Below are 19,860 nucleotides of genomic sequence, written 5' to 3'. Positions count from 1 at the left end.
TCACTCACATGACACTGAAATTCTACCTCCCAGACTCGTTGGCGAAATGTTGCACTTTCTTGTAACCTGTGGCTATCAGTGCTTGTGCCAAAAACCCCAAGTCTTTTAGCTTTTCATATAATGTAGTTTTCCATTTTGATTGATAGAGATACCCTAGTGAATGGATTATTCATTAGGTTTCCAAGACTAAATCCTTAGTATGCAGGTTCTACATGGGGAAAGTCGTAAGAGCAACTCTTGTATGTGGTCCCTTAGAACTCCATGTATATTTGTACATCTGTATGCCTTTATGCACATACAGTGTTCCTGTCACAAAAAGAAGGTATGGAGTATAGTGATGTGGAGCAGAATATTTCCCAGCGCTTTCTTTTTCCATTGAAAAAAATCTGGTTCCTAGGTTTACTGGAAACAACAGATGGATGACAATTGCAAATAAAATATTAGGCAACCTTTGCCCCTCCAAAAAGTTTTTAGCTTTGTTTGCTACATACAAGTAAAGTAAACAACCTAAATTAAGCCACTCTCTAGGGCATCAGAAAAATTTCCAGTGCAGACTGAAAATTTTCCAAGGCAAATTCCCCTGGTTTTCCAATTCAACATTTTCCAGAAGACCCACATCGGAACATCATGCAAGGAGGGCTTACACTTGTACATATCTGTATTCTTCTGCAGTAGGAGTTGTGCCCAAGTTTACATGATAAAAAACAAACAGGTTAAAAATAACATTAATATAAAGTAATAAAATTTGAAGCATTCAAACAAACTCCAAATTCAGATAAAATACAAAGAGCAAAGAATAACATTTAAGCGCTATGGGAAAATAATAAAATCGTGGCAATGGGACATTAAGGCCCAGGCAAACCAATCTGGCCGTACATTCCACAACCAGGGTTTCAAATTTCACTTATAACCCGCCCCACACACAAACCTCATTTGGTGGGAGTCCTTGAAGAAGGGCCTACCTCCTAACTACCCGCTCACCGTGTATAAAAGTAAACAAACAGATCTTAAAATGCCATTGCTCTCAAACAAACCACTCCATAAAGCTGCCCTGGAACTTTCTGCCCTTAGTGAAAAGCATGAAACACTATACCAGTGAATGCTGTATCTTTTTTATTAACAGTGCCGAAAGCTAGGGAGAGTACAGGTAAACCCGTGTGTGAGAACTCCCCTGACATTTGACTTGAATCTGAATTATGAATTGTCCCGAGCTGTAAAATCAAGCATTTCTGTAACTCCATCCACTCAGCATGTTATTCAAGATGATCAGAGCGCAGTTCAGCAGTCACAAAGGTGAGGCACCCACCCACCCCTTAAGTTCAAACCGGTGTTTATTTTTGGTAGTTAAGTCCATTTTCTTGAACTATCTTCATACTATAGTTTCCCCACTTGACTCCACAGAAAGCTTTGTATTGCTCCCTGAACCCTGAGGACTGGTCTGATACACTAGTAAGTAAGGTGAACAAATAAGGTGGTTCTTTATGATTTAGCGTAGTTTCTCATCATTTAAGAAAATGGTCCTTATTTAGAAAGAGGTATGTATTCATATTCCTTGCTCAATTTAGAATATTTTGTGGACATAATCATTATGAATAAATGTATGTATACAATTTGCAGCAAGTACAGGATAGGTTTTATGTTTAAATTTGTGTCTAATAAAAGAAGGGATAAAAATCAAATCTATTTGGATGTGAGTCTTGGAAGAGCTGCTCCCTGCCTTGCAGGCCTTTCCCCACCTGGCCTGGGAGGAGGGCAGGACACTGACTGACTCCAGCTACACAAGCTGAGGTTGCTGAACAGAATCTTGGGCTGGGGTATTGTTTGTTGGGGGTGGGAGTTGTTGCTGTTAATTATTCGCACCTTTATTTTGTATCACATTTTTATATGTGGAATTGGTTCCACATTTGGTTGTGTACTTTTTGATGTTTTCTTTATGACTACTTTTGTTACGTTTGTAGTTCTTTAATTTGTACAATGTTGTAAGGCACCTTGAGCATGGTTATAAGTTCGGAAAGGAGGCATAAAAATAAAATGATTGATTTGAGTGATGATTACTTACGGGAGTAAGACGCTGTCAGCATGTGACGCCTGTGCTCAGAGACCTGCACTAGTTACCAATCTGATACCAGATCAAGTTCAAGACAATACAATTAGTATATAAACCCCTTAACAACTTGGGACCAGTTTACCAGTGGTTTCACCTTATCCCATATATTTACACTGGACCGCTTCAGTCTGTGGAACTGGGACTGTTACAGGTGCTACATACCGTATTTTTCGTCCCATAGGACGCTCCGTCCCATAGGACGCACCTAGTTTTTGGGGGGGGAAATAAAGGAAAAAAATTTTTCCTTTATTTTCCCCCCAAAAGCAGGTCCGGGAAACCCAACCAGGTCGAGGAACAGCGGGGTGGCGGCGCTGCGCCTCCCTGCTGTCCCCCGAGCTTGTGGGGCTGGCCAATGTCTGCCCGGCGTGAGGGGCGCCCTGAAGCAGAGCGCCCCTCGCGCCAGGCAGCAGGCTGCTATCCGCAGCGTGGGGAGCGCTGCGGGGAACTCCTGGAGGGCTCCCCACGCTGCGGGTGTCTGCCTGGCGTGAGGGGCGCCCTGAAGCAGAGCGCCCCTCGCGCCAGGCAGCAGGCTGCTATCTGCAGCGTGGGGAGCGCTGCGGGGAACTCCTGGAGGGCTCCCCACGCTGCGGGTGTCTGCCTGGCATGAGGGGCGCCCTGAAGCAGAGCGCCCCTCGCGCCAGGCAGCAGGCTGCTATCCGCAGCGTGGGGAGCGCTGCGGGGAACTCCTGGAGGGCTCCCCATGCTGCGGGTGTCTGCCTGGCGTGAGGGGCGCCCTGAAGCAGAGCGCCCCTCGCGCCAGGCAGCAGGCTGCTATCCGCAGCGTGGGGAGCGCTGCAGGGAACTCCTGGAGGGCTCCCCACGCTGCGGGTGTCTGCCTGGCGTGAGGGGCGCCCTGAAGCAGAGCGCCCCTAGCGCCAGGCAGCAGGCTGCTATCCGCAGCGTGGGGAGCGCTGCTGGGACCTCCTGCAGCGTTCCCCATGCTGCAGATGTATGCCCGGCGCGAGGGCCGCTCTGCTTCAGGGTGCCCCGCCCGCCGGGCGGCAGGCTGCTATCCGCAGCGTGGGGAGCGCTGCTGGGAGCTCCTGGAAGGCTCCCGACGCTGCGGATGTCTGCCTGGCGCGAGGGGCGCTCTGCTTCAGGGCACCCCTCGCGCCAGGCAGCAGGCTGCTATCTGCAGCGTGGGGAGCGCTGCTGGGAGCTCCTGGAAGGCTCCCCACACTGCGGGTGTCTGCCTGGCGTGAGGGGCGCCCTGAAGCAGAGCGCCCCTGGCACCAGGCAGCAGGCTGCTATCCGCAGCGTGGGGAGCGCTGCAGGGAACTCCTGGAAGGCTCCCCACGCTGCGGGTGTCTGCCCGGCGCGAGGGGCGCTCTGCTTCAGGGCGCCCCACCCGCCGGGCGGCAGGCTGCTATCCGCAGCCTAGACATCCCTGCGGGACCTCCTGCAGGGCTGCCTAGGGTGCGGATGTGTTCCCGAAGCGCCGGGCGCTCTGCTTTCAGGGCGCCCGACGCTCCGGGAAGCAGGCTGCTATCCGCAGCCTAGACATCCCTGCGGGACCTCCCGCAGGGCTGCCTAGGCTGCGGATGTCTTCCTGAAGCCTGGAGAGCGAGAGGGGTTGGTGCGCACCGACCGCTCTCGCTCTCCACGCTTCAGCGAAAGCCTGCATTCGCCCCATAGGACGCACCCAGATTTCCGCTTCATTTTTGGAGGGGGAAAAGTGCGTCTTATAGGGCGAAAAATACGGTAATACTTGCTCTGCATTTATAAGAAACCAATCATTTTGTGTGGTAGCATCTACACTTTAGAATTCCCTGCCTATTAACATCAGGCAGATTCCTTCACTGTACTCTTTTCGGTGCCTTTTAAAAACATTTTTGTATAGACAAGCCTACTCAGATATGTAGAATATTTTACATGTGTTTTAATTATTTGTTTAGCTTATCGCTTATTTTAATTATTATTTGAATGCTTTAAATTGCTGTTTTTACTAATAATTTTATTGCTTCAATCTTTTTATAACCGTTCGGAGGGTTTGGTTGTTGTTTCTTTACAATGAATAGGGTGAATTTATTTATCAGTGTTTTGGTGCAGAGGGAGACTTGTCATGTTGTGTCCAATCCTTCACTTGTCTTCCAATGCAAGGACCTTGGTCAACAACAATAAACTAGCTAACAAGTGGAGGATTCAGCCCAGCTCCCCCATCATAGCTGTCAACTTTCAGATTTGAAAATAAGGGATCAGCAGCCTCACCTGTTCCGGGGACAGTCTACAGGATATCTAACAATCCAGGATAGCAGCGGGAAGCAGCGGGAAACGGAGCTGGAATAAGGGAATTTCCTGCAAAAAAAGGGAAGGTTGACAGCTATGTCCCCCATGTGTTGCAAGCACAATGAAAGCTTACTAGCGTGGCAGGTCTGTTGAGTTTGTACAGAACAAACAAACATTTCTGTGGATCAAATGCCTTCCACCTTTCTGCTGAGGGTTACACTAACCCTTATCTTGCAGGAACATATTCATTGTGTATGTATGTGATATGCATGCTTGCATGCATTCCAAAAGTAAGAGATGTGTGCCTAAGCTTTGGGCCTAAGCTACCTCACAGGGAGTTGGGGGGAAATAAAAGGGGGAGTACCAGGTTTGGTGCTTTGAGTTTGTTGGAGAAAGAATGGGGCATAAATTTAGTGAATAAGAACCCAGGGTGACCCTGTCCAACAACCTCACGTCTCCAGCTTCAAGGATTGCATGGCTGCCCCCACCCACAATGCTGTTTTGTTACACCTGGGTTGTTTTGCTCACTGCTTTATGATTTTGTTGAAATCTGTCCTGAAATTTATTTTAAAATAATTTAATTTTTTAAAAAAGAACTTTATGTTGAAAGAACGGACTATAACATTTAAGAAATAAACTAGTGTGTAAATAAAAGTAATCCCGTAAAAACCAACATGTCAATTAAAACAATCTCTTTAAAGTTGACAAAATGCTGACATTCTTTTCTGCTGCCTTTCCCAAGCAATTTAACCGTATCCAGCCATATAATGTTTCCCGTAGTTTACAGCTGTTGTTATTGTATTGCTGTTAGGCCCCAATCTCAGTCAACACAAAGGAAGGATCACTCTGGTAAACCTGTTGTGAGGCTATTTAGTGCTCCAAGCTACCTGAAACATAAACCAACTAATCAGAGAGGTATGTTTGCTGTTTTTATTTAAAGCAGGGAATTGGTTTGGAACATTCTACCCCTCCCCCCATTTTAATAAATACTTCTGCAACTAGGGTTCCCCCAAGCCTGATGGTACCTTCCTCTTCTGTGTTGATGGCGTCATTTTGACTCCAGAAGGATCCACACTAGGAGAATGTGGTCAATATTAGTATGCAGTATAATATAGGATATGGGATTGCCTTAAATCTGATGATCCATCTGACCATTCCAGATGTATTTTAAGGCATGCAGAGATGTGTACTTGATGCTTGCACTGCTTTCATCAAATTCTGCCCATTGAAGACAAACTCTGAACTATCCCAGTGGACTTCAGTGGTGTACAATTTGATTTTTTAATAGAATATATATTTTTTAATTTGCAGTAAAATAGCCTTGCTTAGTTCCAACAAAGCCTGTACAGTGTTACATGCATTTGCGTGCTGAGGTCCCCAAAACACCCCTACCCCAATAACTCACACATCACACATAATTTTTGTTTAAGGTTTTTGGCATAATTATGGCCACAGCTTTATTAAAATACAAATTGTGAGTGGTTGCTTAGGCATTGGTTATGACTAGCTGTCCCCCCCGCCTTGGGAGACAACACTGACTCCCGGATTCCAGTGAGAGCCAGTGTGGAGGAACAGGGATAACTGGAGCTGCGACACAGACCCTCAGCTTCTCCCCGCATGCTCCCAGGAGCTTACGCGGCCCGCACCCGATTCCAGGGGTTTGGATCCAAGCCCCTTCAATCTATCCTGCCTGGCAACCATGGGGTGCTTTGCTCGGCCCCATCTGCAACGCGTGCTCTCCTTTAATGAGAACACGCTATATCAACTGCATATAAAAATAAAAGTTGAGTGGGGACACTGTAAAATAACTGAAACATTGAACACATTGTCAAGGGTTTAACTATCTGTGACATAACCTCTCCATAAGGAAGCATGAGTAGTGGAGGTCTTACATTAACATCACTTCTATTTACATGGTGATCACACGTTATTGAAATGACCATGTCCAGTTTGACCTCTAATAACCCTTCCGTGCTGCATTAGGTGCCCAGAAAGAGCCAAAAATCCCAAACTTTTTCTAGCCATCCTGTCAGAAATTGTCCTTTGGAGTCCTTAAAATGGGAGCCAATCTCTAAACAGGCAGCAGTAAACAGCATGGCAGTGAGTTTTTATGAAGGTAGAGAATCTAGATCTGTGTCTAGCGACAGAAGAGCCAGAGCTGGGTTTGAGTTCTGTGGGTGACCAATAACATTAGTGACAACATCAAAAATGCGATTTATTCACATTTTTATGTTTTTTTCAGTGAAAATGGAGGCTCTAGATGGAGGTTTCACGCTCCTGAAACTAAAACAAAGACTTAAATCTGCTCATTCCGCCACAGAAGTTCAGAAAAGACCTGGGAGAATGTCAGAGGTGAGCCATGCTGCCAAGCGTTTTCTTGCTGTTTCTATAAAATAATTTATTGAACGATCTAGCACACTTGTGTGGTATATGGGTCAACTGGTTCTTATTTGCTGAAAACTTAATCGGTGGTGGTGGTTAGTTAGATATTGTTATTTTTGGTCAAAACGTATGTTTACATGATGTATTAAAGAGGAAATCAATTATATTGGATGGCAACCCTGTACCACTGATGGAGGAAATTTGCATGGCTTTGACAGTGTTAAGCAGCCTGGGTTGTTTTAACAATGATGCACAGTGTTGTGTAATACACCAGTTCTGTGTTACTGCCAAATGTTCCCATAATAGTCTGCAGAAGAAAGGAATGTTCTCCTTGGGGAGGATAGTGTCGATAATTCTGGTTGCCTGCTAATCCCAACTATTTTTAAAAAAGATTATTTTAGATAAAAATAATTAAACTAAACAACTCTGTCCCTCTTATGTGGGATGCAATTTAGAATGGCAGATTATATAAATGGGACAAATAGGCATAAAGAGAGGAAATGAGAATAGCGAAAGAAATAGCAAAGGCTTTCTTGTATACTTATTTCACGAATATTTAACCTGCATAAGTAGTAATTTTTGTAATTACAAATTACATTTAGAGCCACGCGCTATTTTTCCTATGAAATCATCCTTAGCAACACAATCCTGTTTATAGGACCCTCTGTTATAGGACCAAAGAGGAATAAATAAGCTGCATGTTTTAAAATATATTAATGTGTTCATGTGTTCTCATCCAATACGTGGTTTCCCTTCCTTCACATTTTATCCTCTCAACATCCCTGTGAGGGAAGCTATGCTGAGAGGCAATGACTGGCCCAAGGTCACAAGTGACCTTCATGGCTGAGTAGGAATTCGAATCTTGGTCTCCCAATTCCTAGTTTAACACTCTATCCACTACACCTTAGGCCTGAGACACCACCCCAAATATAGCCTTATGTTGACTACAGAGGCATTTTGAATACAGAAGAAATGTGACTAGTTCTTGTGTAAATTGATATGGGACAATTTTGCATGTGACATGATAAAACCTAACTCAAAGTATTAAAAGAACATTTGCAATTTGAGTCAATTATATCAAAGACATGTTGTTTTCATATGGCTCTGTATCATTTAATTGTAGCCCAAAGTGATATTGCTTGCATAGGATAATTGCTGTAAGTCGTATAACTGCTTTGACATATGCACAAAAAAATGTTTCCCAACAACCAGGATGAAAGGAAATCTCTGAGTGGCATGGATGATTATCACAGGAGTGTATTTACAGGAACCAGTCGTGAAGATGGACGGACAACTGCTGTTGTGGGAAAAGGTTGGAGAAAAATAAATAATAAAAATGACTAACAAAAACCATAGTAGCCATTACATAGCACTTTGGAAGAACCATCTCAGTGAGAAACAGACCATCACTGAAAAAGCCATAGTCCAATTGTTGAGTTTCACCTCCAAAGGCTGGGAAAACTAGTGATGGTTTTTGAACCAGCAGCATTTGCCTAAACTGGGAGAGCAGACAAAGATTTGTTTCTGCATATATTATTCGATACATCTCGTGCACTTCTTAAAACAAATTTCCTAACCTTTTGAGTACAAAATAAAATATTTGTTAGAATGTATTGACCTAGTGATATTTTGATTTATACGTAATTATGATGAAAATAAACCAGATGCTTATAATTTCATTGAAAAGCTGTAGTTTAGGGCAGGTATGGAGGTTCTCTTTGTGGCTTGCTTATAAGCAGCTTATAAATGACAGAAGCTCCATGCTGAGCTTTCGTATCTGAATCAGCTCTCAGACCAACAATGGAACCACAGCGGTGCTACCCTGCACCCTCATATTCTCGACTTTATCTAACTTCAAGTTCTTATTTAATATTAGCTACTATGAGTGTTCTCTGTGAAAAGCCACTTTTATCTTGTCTATGCCATTGTATTTGTGAGATGAAATAAATGTCATTGTCTTTTCAGGTGTTTATGATGAAACCAAACATGGAGTCGATCAGGAACTGAAGAGAAAGGGGAAAGTCAAATCCTGTACAAATGTCCATTCTTTACAAGATAACCTGAACAAAAGGTAACTATTAATAATCAGGAATAATAGTGCACATAGATTTCTTGTTATAATGCATTAGCATAGCATTTAACTCAGTGGTAGCTAAGCTATGGCTCTACAGATGTTATTGCACAACAGCTCCCATCTTGCCTGACGATTGGCTGTGCCGGCTGTGGCTAATGCTAGTTCGAGCCCAGCGACATCTGGGCTGCCACAAGTTAGCTATAACCTGATCTGATTTCTTTATTTTTAGTCACATCTTTATTGTATGAGCTGCAACACCAAATTAAAACCAAACTGGGGGCCCTTGTGCGGTTCCCCAAATAGCGGCCCCCTTCTCCCAAGAAGGAATGCATGAAATACGGTGCCAGAAAATATTAATCGATGTTACAAATGTACTACTGTGTAAGCTTTCAGAGACTACCAAAATAAAAAGCACGTGCAGTTTCACAGCTCTCACCAAAACACAATCAAAAAGCACTTCGACAACTTGGGTAAAAAGAGCATACTCTGAGCAGGTGCAGTTTCATATTTCACAATCCCTTTTCATTTTTGCTTGGGTCAATCACCTAACCGCCCTCACATGCTGTTGAGAAGATGTAGAAGGAGGCATAAAATGGCTACAAAGGAGGATGTGGTGCTTGTATCAGGCATCAAATTTTGGTTCCTTTAACCAAAGTGCTGTATACATAAAGGTCCATTTTGGGGGATGCTCCACCCCTGCAAATTAGTATAGCTTCAAAGCTTCAGCCAATCTTAATCTAGCCTGACTACTGCATGTTTTACCAATGCACAGGTCCCACTTGTGCTCAGCTACACAGGGGATTGATTCCTAAGAGGAGTTGTCTTAGGCCTGTAGCCACTGGAGAGGAGGAGACTGGAATGCAGAGTGGCATACTTTATTCTTTATTTTTAAACATTTTGTAGATAATACAGTAAGGAGTCAGTATTTTCCTATACCCTTTTAAAATGGGGCGTTTTTGAGGGGGTTAATGGTTTGTTACTTTTACTTTGATTTGATTATGGGGTTTTATATTTTGATTTTATTCAGTGAACCACCCTGAGACCTCCGGCTACAGGACGGTATATAAATTCAATAAATAATAATAATAATAATTGCCCAGTAAAAGATTTAAGCTGCTCCCAACATCCAGTGTTCTGTCCCAATAGGGGAAAAAAAACAAGGATTCTTATGGACTTGCGTCCAAATATCTCTTATCAATCATAGTTCTGACTTCACTCATTGGCTAAAAACACTGAAAGGCAGGAGCAACCAGACTAGCTCACAGAAATTGCTTAGAAAGATGCTTGCATATTTTGCTTTATAATGTTCTTTCTAGTAGGGCTAGAGGCTTACTTTTTATAAATGAAAGCTCATATAATTTATTATATAATAAAAATGCAAGGGTGTCATACTGCTGTAGTGTGCTTGGCCACAGACAGATGGCACTGTGGACCACTGGACCATTGCAACAGCATTGGAAGGCAAAGAGGAGGGAGGCAGAGGCAGGGAGACAGGAGGCCAGTGCAGGTGGGTGGGTGAGCAGTGATTTATTGATACTGATATTTTTTTTTACTTGTGCCTTCCTTGGGATTCTCCAGATTCTGCCCATACCTCCCACTTTTGTGCTTGGGTGGTACAATTTTGGCTAAAATTAGCATGGGCACTATCCTCAAAATTTCAAAAATAGAATAGAAGGTTATATAAAGTAGTGGGGAGAGGACCTTCATTTGTAGCAGTTTTATATTGCTCTTCTCCCTATCCCTCTCCTGATGCCCTGCCATAAGAAAGAAGTAATATGTAAGTGTGTGTGTGTGTGTGTGTGTGTGTGTGTAGAGCTAGTGGTTTTGCTTATTACTAGTGGGACACATAAAATGCAAAGTCAACAAATTCCCATAAAAACAATTGAATAAAAATCAGTAAATACTATTTTGATACAGTATCATTATTTCAGAATATTTTTAGATAATATTTCCCAACTATTCATTTAATACAACAACCAATACAGTGGTACCTCGGGTTAAGTACTTAATTCGTTCTGGAGGTCTGTTCTTAACCTGAAACTGTTCTTAACCTGAAGCACCACTTTAGCTAATGGGGCCTCCCGCTGCCGCTGCGCGATTTCTGTTCTCATCCTGAAGCAAAGTTCTTAACCTGAGGTAATATTTCTAGGTTAGCGGAGTCTGTAACCTGAAGCGTATGTAACCTGAAGCATATGTAACTCGAGGTATCACTGTACATCATATGATTGTATTTTATCCTGTACCTTACGGTTCTAATATGTAACAAATATAGAACACTTTTCTATAAATACTTTGTTCTTTTTATGCCTTCTCTGACTCTAATAATATTTGTGAGTCTTTACATGTCTTTGTTTTATAGTCCACAGTCCATGGAAATCTCAGTCCCCCTACAGAATAAATTTCCTTCAATTATATGTTGAAAGCTAAGCTAAGAAGTCTTTTTCCTCCCTTTTGATTCCAAGAAAATACCGTATTTTTCGCCCTATAGGACGCACTTTTTCCCCTCCAAAAATGAAGGGGAAATCTGGGTGCGTCCTATGGGGCGAATGCAGGCTTCGCGGACCTCTCCGCCAACAGCGGGAGCGCTCCCGCTGCTGGCGGAGAGGTGCCTGCATGCTGAAGCCTGCGCGCGCTGAGCTCAGCGCGTCCAGGCTTCGTGGACCTCTCCGCTAGCAGCGGGAGCCAGCACTGGGCTCCCACGGCTTGCAGAGAGCTGCCTGTTTGGGGGCTGGGGTCGGGGGAAGCTCGGGCTTCCCCAACCCCGCGCCTGGGGGGGAAATAATTTTTTTCCTTTATTTCCCCCCCAAAAAACTAGGTGCGCCTTATGGGACGGTGCGTCCTATAGGGCGAAAAATACGGTAACACTCTGTCAGAAAATAAATAAAACTTATGACAAAATATAACAGATATACTTACAAAAGAGCACTTTGGCAATCTCACTTTTATTTCCTACTAACATATATGAAATTGTTCAAAGCCTATCAAAGTGCCACAGCTTGAGTACGAAAAATGCTCCTGTTTGCCCAAGAATGTGGAATCCATGGGGCATATGAAACTCCAATATACTTGCCCCTCCCTTTTATGAGGCTTACAGGACACATTTTTTTTGGATCTGTCTGACATCAGGATCAAGAGTACCTTTACTATATTATTTTATGTGGCTTTTGATGTCTGTTGGACTATACAGAAGGACTGCAGGGTCAGGTTTGGGGTTTTGTAGCTAAAATAAAAAGGCAAGTAAAATTGGGAACATGACAAAAACTTTTACAATTATTCATAGCGTGGATAGCAAGTAGGTTGGGAGCAGCTTTCTTCTTCTCCAGTAATCCTAGAACCCAGACTCACCCAGTAAAGTTGAACTGGCCATCTGATTAGACAGAGCAGCTGTCCTTGGCAGCTATATCCCTGCAGAGTATGTGTGAATGAGCTATAAAATCGGGAGCACTTGAATAGATGGAATAGATGGAATTACGGCAATAAAGTATTTCTGAAAACCGGTACTATTGCTTTGATCTGTGTGCTTTCTCCCTCAGACCCTGAGTTGCGTTCACGACAATTTTTCTGATGCAAACAAGAAGACAAGGCAACTGCTTTATGTTCATTGTTTCTTGGATGCACCAGAACCTATGGAAAAAATGAGAGTATATTTAATGAAATGTGGGAGAGCTGTAGATGTAGGAGATTCCCTAGTTAAATTACAGCTTAGCCATGGCAGCTGAACTGCTATGCAATAGGAGGACAATGACAGTGACCTAGGGTTGTTGTAAGAATGACTGAGATTAACATGTGCAAGGTGCTTGGCACATTGAAAAAGCATGTTGTTGTTAATAGTAGTATTACTACTGGCTTTGAAGCATACCAGGTGAATAATTGACCTGGTGCTCTTGCAAAAGGCATTATCTGAATACATACAGACATTTATATACCACTGTATCATAAAAAATATATCACAGTGGTTTACAGCAATATAAAAACATAAAACCAAACAATAAAATCATAAAAGGTTTTTTAAACAAACAAGTTAAAAGATAAAAGGAATGAAAAACAAGCATCAGTTAACCATTGTGGGAATGTATGCTTAATTGCCTGCATAGGCCTGACAGAATAGAAACGTTTTAGCAGATTTTTAAAATTGGGCACAGAAGGCACTCACTGAATCTCAACTGGCAGAGTGTTCCACAAGACTGGGCTGATAACACATTACTTTTGAAGAATGTAGTATCAGGGTTGGAACTAGCAATATCCAGTAATATTGCTTATTTAATTGTTTGGTGACCACTTATTACTATCACTTTTTTTTTTTTTAATGCAGAGACGCTCTTTGGAAATACGATTTCACCAATGAGGAAAAAAATATTAAGACTTTTACCCACTTTGAGGATGCAGTACTGAAAAAGAAGAAGGTTTCTGTACCTCTGTGCATTGAGGATGAAATAGAAAAACCAAATGCCAAAGTGATCAGAGCTGGCTGTTCAAGGCCAAAATGTGACAGTTTACCGGTAATATCATCTCCCCACCACTACCACCTGTTTAACGGGTTTTTAAAAAAATTCTATAGGTTAAGAAAGTAGTTACCTTCAGAATTTCCCATTCTGATCTCAATGTTAAGATACCCACTGGAAAAACAGGTTACATGGTTTGAAAGAATTCTCTTTGCTAATTACAGAATGTAAGGGAATTCTTTATGAAAAACTGGTTGACAAAAATAGAAATCCCCGTGGCTTAATATATCAGTTAAATCAGTAGCTGTCTTAGGCAAGAGGCTACTAAAATACATCATAAACCAATAGACTTCACAGTGCAACGATCCCTTTTATTCGTATTTGAAGGACCAAAAGAAGACATTTTTTGTTGTATATTTTAAAACTTTTTTTTTTAATGGGGAAGTGTATTCAACCAACTACTGCTAAGCATAGACAATTGAAATTAATGAACTACCGGTAAGTCATGTTTCTAACCTCAATAGGCCTATTCTGAGTAGGACAAACACCACACAGAAAGTCCCATTTCCCATTGGATAGCAGCTAATCAGCATTCTGTTCAACTAATGCTGATGGTAATATACAATTGTTGACATTCTTGCCATGTTATATGTTATCTTGACCATATTCACATGACCTTTAGCAACTGGCTTAACTGACATCTAAGCCCACAGATGTAATCTTTTTATAGGACCTGAGTGAAATGTGTCACAAAATACAGGGAAATGCATTTTTCACTGCAATCAGAAGACTTTGTTTACAAAGTACTACCCCCCCCCATACAAATGACTTCATCTGTTTTCAAAGCATATAGATTGGATTTTACTAATACTACAAATACAGAAATGGGGTCAGCGTCATTACAGTGCCTGAGAATGCTGAGCTTGTATATGGGAAATCTCGTTTCAGTCAAATTGCTACTTAGCTATAAAGCGGTGTGTATTTTTGGGCAAGTCATTATCTTACAGCCTTGGGGTCGTTGTGAAGCTGAAATGCTAGTCTGAGCTCTTTGAAGAATGGGTCATGCGCAAAGGAAACTGCTATGTGAGATCACTGGTCCATCTAATCCAGTATTGTCTACACTGATTGGCAGCAGCTCTCCAGAGTTTCAGACAGGGGTCCTTCCTATCCCTACCTGGATATGTTCATGTCATGAGTCACTTAGTGCCTTTGGGTTCAGATCTGGGATGGCAGACTGGAGGAATGGGGAGGGGGGACTGAGGCAGTAGAGCAAAGCCTTTCTGAAGAAAGCTCTTCCCTGGCAGACAACAATACTGGAACAGGAGTTCTAGCTGCTTCCTACCTGTGCTGTTCCTACCTGTGCTTTAAAGGGACGCGGGTGGCGCGGTGGGTTAAACCACAGAGCCTAGGACTTGCCAATCAGAAGTTCAGCAGTTCAAATCCCCACGACTGGGTGAGCTCTCATTTCTCGGTCCCTGCTCCTGTCAACCTAGCAGTTCGAAAGCACATCAAAGTGCAAGTAGATAAATAGGTACCATTCCAGCAGGAAGGTAAACGGCGTTTCTGTGCACTGCTCTGGTTCGCCAGAAGCGGCTTAGTCATGCTGGCCACATGACCCGGAAGCTGTACGCTGGCTCCCTCGGCCAATAAAGCAAGATGAGTGCCACAACCCCAGAGTCGGTCACGACTGGACCTAATGGTCAGGGGTCCCTTTACCTTTACCTTACCTGTGCTGTTGGTGGCTGGAGAGATCTCAGAGCTATGACTTGAGGTGGTTGAACTGGATTTAGTGGGCACAGGTCTAATAAGCACTCCCAGGGTCAGACAATGCCTCTGCTGGTGAGAACAGACACACTTGCCCTAGCAGTGTGCGTGCCTACAAGCTAGACATTCTCACCAAGCTAATAAAGCTTGCCAAATGGGCAGGAGAACTTGTTGGGACACCTTCACTGCTCTCATATGGTTATGAACTTCATTGCCTGGTATTGGACTTTGGGATTCTGGCCTGGCTCCTAACTCGGTTAACTCCTCCATCCTGTTCATAGGAGCTTTGGGATTGAGTTAACCCTTTTCTGCTGTTTCACCTGTACTGTACTCCGCTTCAATAAAGGTCTTTCTCTTATTCTGCTGTAAGGTCTGGGATGGGAGCCAGGACTTTCAGGGACTGAGCTGAACCCCAGGCAAGCAAAATCCCTGAACTCTACCACTGAGCTAGTCAGAGCGTATGTGTACGGAAGGCCCAGGTCTAATCCCCAGCATCTCCAACGGAGCGCTCCGAGAGAGTTCTGCCTAAAATCCTGGAGATTTGTTGCTGGTCAGTGTAAACCATACTGGGCTAAATGGACCAATATTCAAATTTAGTATAAGGCAGTTTTCTGTGTTTACATAATTCTAGGAAACAGAAGTTAAAAGTTTAGGTGACAGTATGATTTTTCCCTTACATATGTATGAATATATCGGTGTGAAAGGTTTCAACATTTCTCTCCTCCTTTCTTTAGAAGTCAAGTGAATCATTTCCTGTCTACTGCCACAATGAAGGGTATGTAAAGAAGCATGCATTGAATACATGTCTTTCTATGTATGGGGATGGAGCATTTTATGGTGTGAATAGGAGTGGTGAAATATGCATGCAGCTAAACCCGGTCCTACGAAATAACTATAATGAATCCACGGCAATCACCAGAAGTAAACAAAAGTCTCCCCCAAATGAAACTACAAAGAGGAAGAAAAAGCCAGCCCTGTCTGGGAAACCAAAACGTATCGCTGTTCAGATTTTATCTGTGAAGAAAACACCATGTGATGATATCTTCACAAGTTCTCAGAAAGAGATTGTTCAGAAGATGGGTGGAAGTGTCACAAAAACTTTCAGCAGACATACGGTCCCTGAAAGGACTGTTTCAACAAACATGCCTCAGCGTCAGAAAGAAGGCCTTATGGTATGTGGAGAGAATCCAACGCTGGCCATATACCGTACTATTTCATCTAGAAGCCTGATTTCAGGAATAAAATCCCAACTTCCAGATTTTTTTGAGAAGGAGTTAGCTTCCCCCGAAGAACCCCGTAAGAAGGATAGAGTGCTTTTTGTGGACTACATCCCCATCTCAAAGCCAATTCCAGTTCCAAGATCTGGAAGTAAACTCGCTAACCACCACAACTCCGTCCCTTCAGCTCGCAGTTCATGCTCATCTCATAGTTGTGCTAAAATAGTATCACTGGAAAGCAGCAAGTCTGAAGTGAGGCACCAGGATAATTCACACCAGAAACCTTTTCTGGATGAAAACAGGGCAAGCAACATGGAAGTCTCAGCCCAGTCCCCAGCCCAAGAAGACAGTGAGAGGTTAATTGGGCCAACATCATCACTATCACTAAGGAGCTTTCAGGAAGAAGTAAATAGTAGCCTTGAGCCCCAGAAATCAGAATTGACCGCATGTTCAGAAGAGCAAAGCGCTGGGTCTGCACACGCTCCAGTTATAAGCATACCAACAGCAGAATTCGATGTCTCCGAATCCCATAGGGATCCGAGCATGCAGAACCAGTTACCTGTGGGTAATGAAAAGTAGCTTCAACCTCTGAAATGACTGTTGTGTGAAGTGCATAATAAATCTGTACAATAACCACTTTCCCCAAATCTGTTGCCACAATGTAGTCCAAAGGGATTGCAACCAGTGATGGAGGTATCTTTGTCAATACGTAGGTTGTTATTATTATTATTATTATTATTATTATTATTATTATTATTATTAATGATATAATAGCTTGGCAGTAGAATATCAGATGCACTGAAGCAGCAAATGCCGTGTGCCATCAGATGTTTCGCCACAGTCTCACAAAATGTGGTGTTGCATTGGCATTCCAGTACTAATTTTCACTCCGAGAGGGGAAAGTGAAGGCTAGTAAATGGGTTAACCAAAGCTGCCTGGTGAATTCCTAGGTGCATGCGCCAGTATTGAAAGAGTGTTGCTGGCTACTAGGTGGCATCCAAACTCCGTTCAAGGTCCTGGCCTTTAAAGCTCTAAATGAGGGGTGGGAAACCTCAGCCCAAAGGCCAAATGCAGACCTCCAGCCCTCTATTATCTCACTGTTGGGACTATGCCCAGGTCATGCACCTCCCAATGACACACCCTTGATGTTTTTTCATGGCTGGAATGTGTCCTTGGAATTGTGATGTTCTGGACTTGCCAGGATAGAGGTGTGTGTTTGTATGTGTACATAGAGAGACTGCAAACTTCTAAGTGGATCAGATAAGCCTCCATTGTTGCACCCACTGCTCTACCTGCCCCACTTTTGCCTCTGGCCTGCGGTTGGATGAGTTGGCCCCAGGGAGGAATTCAGAAATCAGTCCCTGTCCTGTAGCTTCCTGCAGGAATAATATAATTTTTTTATAACCCAAATGTTCTGGTTTGTGTGTGTGTGTTTGTCCTGTTTGTTTCACAGAGTTGTAGAGTTGGAAAGGACCATGAAGGGTTCATCTAGTCCAACCCCCTGCAATGCTGGAATATGCAAGTGGCCTGTATGGGGATTGAACCCACAACCTTGGCCTTATCAGCACCACAGTCTAAGCAACTGAGCTGGGCCCAAGGGAGTCTGTTCTACTGTTGAGGTTCTTTTTGTTGCACTATTCAGCATAAGAGTGCCCTTCCAGATAGCAATTAACATGCTATTTTGGGGGAAGTATAGCAGAACTCGCAAGGTGGAACGTGTGAATGGTTCTGTACAAATCCAACATTAACGTATTATCATTGCATCAATGACATGTTGCAACCCTCACCAATCTGGAGCAGTCCCTGAGCTCCAAAAAGATAAAGTAATTCTAGTGAGTGCATATGGGAATAATTACCACTATGAAGTCATGGAAATTGGTAAAGTAATAGCTATACCTCTTCAATCCGGCATTTAATGCTAACCACATAATATGAACCACCTATGTGCTTAAGGAAACGCCTGTGGCTCCTTATATGTAAAATGAAACAACTTTTTGAACTTTTGTATTTACTGCTAAGCTAGTCTTCCATGTACCTTATAGTTACATCCTTTATAACGCAATCATATGTGGGGGGCATGGGCATAGCCAGGATTTGGGGGGTCAGCCTTTATGTTTGGGGGCTCCCAGAACCGAGTTATCTGCGCCACAATTGGTCAGTTATTTTGGTATTTTTATTTATTTCATGGAGGGGCTGCCCCCTCATGCGGCGCGGATAGGTAGGTGAAGCGCAAGAAGCTCTGTGAAGCCACATAGTAAGTTTGCGGAAAGGGCCTCTTCTGACGCCCCCGACGGACGGGCCCAGGAAGCGTGTTGGCGGCGCTGCACGTGATCCCTTCTCAACACGTGATGGGAGACAAGAGACACTAGTTTCCCTGCTACCCTGCCGCCCCCACCTGGGCTTCTCACGTGGTGGCGTTAGCCCCGCACAGTGGCTAGTAGCAAAAAATAAGGGCACCCTGTGCGCTCGGGGACGAGGTGGCTTGGCTGAAGCGACGCCGCCCTTTCCCGGGCAGGGGAGCGACTTAGGCGCGCAGGAGGACGCAGCCTACTCTTTCGGGGCTGGGAGAGAACGACCCCCTTGCAGCTCAGAAGAACAACACGCCGGGCTCGCACGTTGCTGCGTGAGGAACAGAGCCCCGCTGCGCCCCTGGCGCGTCACGGCTTTGCGCGCTCCTCCTCCTGCTGCTGCGCCCTCCCTGCACGCCGTCGGGCAGCCCCCCTTGGGCCCAGCCTCTTCTGGCTTCGATGCCGCCCGCCCGCGTCCCGCTCCGCCCCGTCTGACGTTCAGCTTGCAACCATGTCGGCGGCCGCGCGCAGACGTCAGGCTTCTGGCGTGAAGGGAGAAGCCCCCACCGCAGAAGCAGCAGCAGCAGCAGCTCGCGGAGATGAGGAGCCGGGCATGGCGGCGGCGCCCAGCCTCACCGTCTGCCTCAAGCTGCTGGCGGCTGCCTTCTACGGCTTCAGCTCCTTCCTCATCGTCGTGGTCAACAAGAGCGTCCTCACCAGCTACGGGTAAGGGAGGCGGGCGGGAGAGCTGCGGGCAAAGTTCGCCGCCGCCGGCGCCAAGTGGAGGGGCAGCGCCGGCCGGGTTACAGATTAATTCGCGCGGAGAAAGGAGGTGGAGCAGGCCGGCGTGGGCGCTGAGCTGCAGGCGGCCGCGAGGACTCGGCTTTGTGGCTGCTGCTGCTGCTTCTGCAGAGCCAGCTCCCAAGTTGCTTTCGGAGGAGGAACGCTCCACAAGCCTCCATGTTCAACCGCGCGGGGTGGTGGTGGTGCCTCCCTCTCGCTCTTCCCAACTTCCAGGCACGGGCATTTGCAGTGGGCATAGCGCACGCCCCCCCCCCCCCAAGATACATCTATGAAGGCCGCGTGTAGATACGATGGCTTCGTCAGAAGTTGCCAGGCACCCTCAAACCTCCACCCCCAAAACGGAAGGGGTATTTGGCTTAGAGAGCACAGGGCTGCGATTCTGTACCTGTTCAGCCTGTTGGCTCCATTGAACTCAGCGAGCTTTGCACTGTGTGGCCCCATAATTTTCAATAACGCGAATGTTGGGGTTCAGCTTTGCTTCTTCGTGGCACCCAGTTTTAAAGGGTTTATTGGAGCCGTTAAACATTCCCTTCTGCATTTTTTTTTAAATGCCCCC

At 44.6% G+C, this 19,860-nt stretch overlaps 2 protein-coding genes across 8 annotated transcripts in view; both read left to right on the top strand.

The window, feature by feature from the left end:
- LOC310681011 (uncharacterized protein C1orf141 homolog) overlaps window positions 1–16,859 on the top strand; it is a 53,950-nt gene extending 37,091 nt beyond the window's left edge. For all 7 annotated transcript variants that reach the window (XM_083448304.1, XM_083448303.1, XM_083448307.1 and 4 more), the window contains 7 exons: window positions 1,124–1,293; window positions 5,145–5,248; window positions 6,576–6,685; window positions 7,928–8,027; window positions 8,681–8,786; window positions 13,102–13,288; window positions 15,730–16,859. In XM_083448304.1, coding sequence (XP_083304430.1) covers window positions 1,124–1,293; window positions 5,145–5,248; window positions 6,576–6,685; window positions 7,928–8,027; window positions 8,681–8,786; window positions 13,102–13,288; window positions 15,730–16,791 — 1,839 coding nt within the window. In that variant the 3' untranslated portion in view covers window positions 16,792–16,859. The remainder of the gene's footprint in view (window positions 1–1,123; window positions 1,294–5,144; window positions 5,249–6,575; window positions 6,686–7,927; window positions 8,028–8,680; window positions 8,787–13,101; window positions 13,289–15,729) is intronic.
- An 811-nt stretch (window positions 16,860–17,670) lies between these two features.
- SLC35D1 (solute carrier family 35 member D1) overlaps window positions 17,671–19,860 on the top strand; it is a 25,310-nt gene continuing 23,120 nt past the window's right edge. Inside the window, exon 1 of the mRNA XM_083448295.1 lies at window positions 17,671–19,226. Coding sequence (XP_083304421.1) covers window positions 19,012–19,226 — 215 coding nt within the window. The 5' untranslated portion in view covers window positions 17,671–19,011. The remainder of the gene's footprint in view (window positions 19,227–19,860) is intronic.

This window comes from Podarcis tiliguerta (assembly GCF_965153285.1).
Source record: "Podarcis tiliguerta genome assembly, chromosome: 6".
NCBI lineage: Eukaryota > Metazoa > Chordata > Lepidosauria > Squamata > Lacertidae > Podarcis > Podarcis tiliguerta.
Note: the sequence above shows the minus strand (reverse complement) of the source record. Positions and strands in the feature narration are given on the sequence as shown.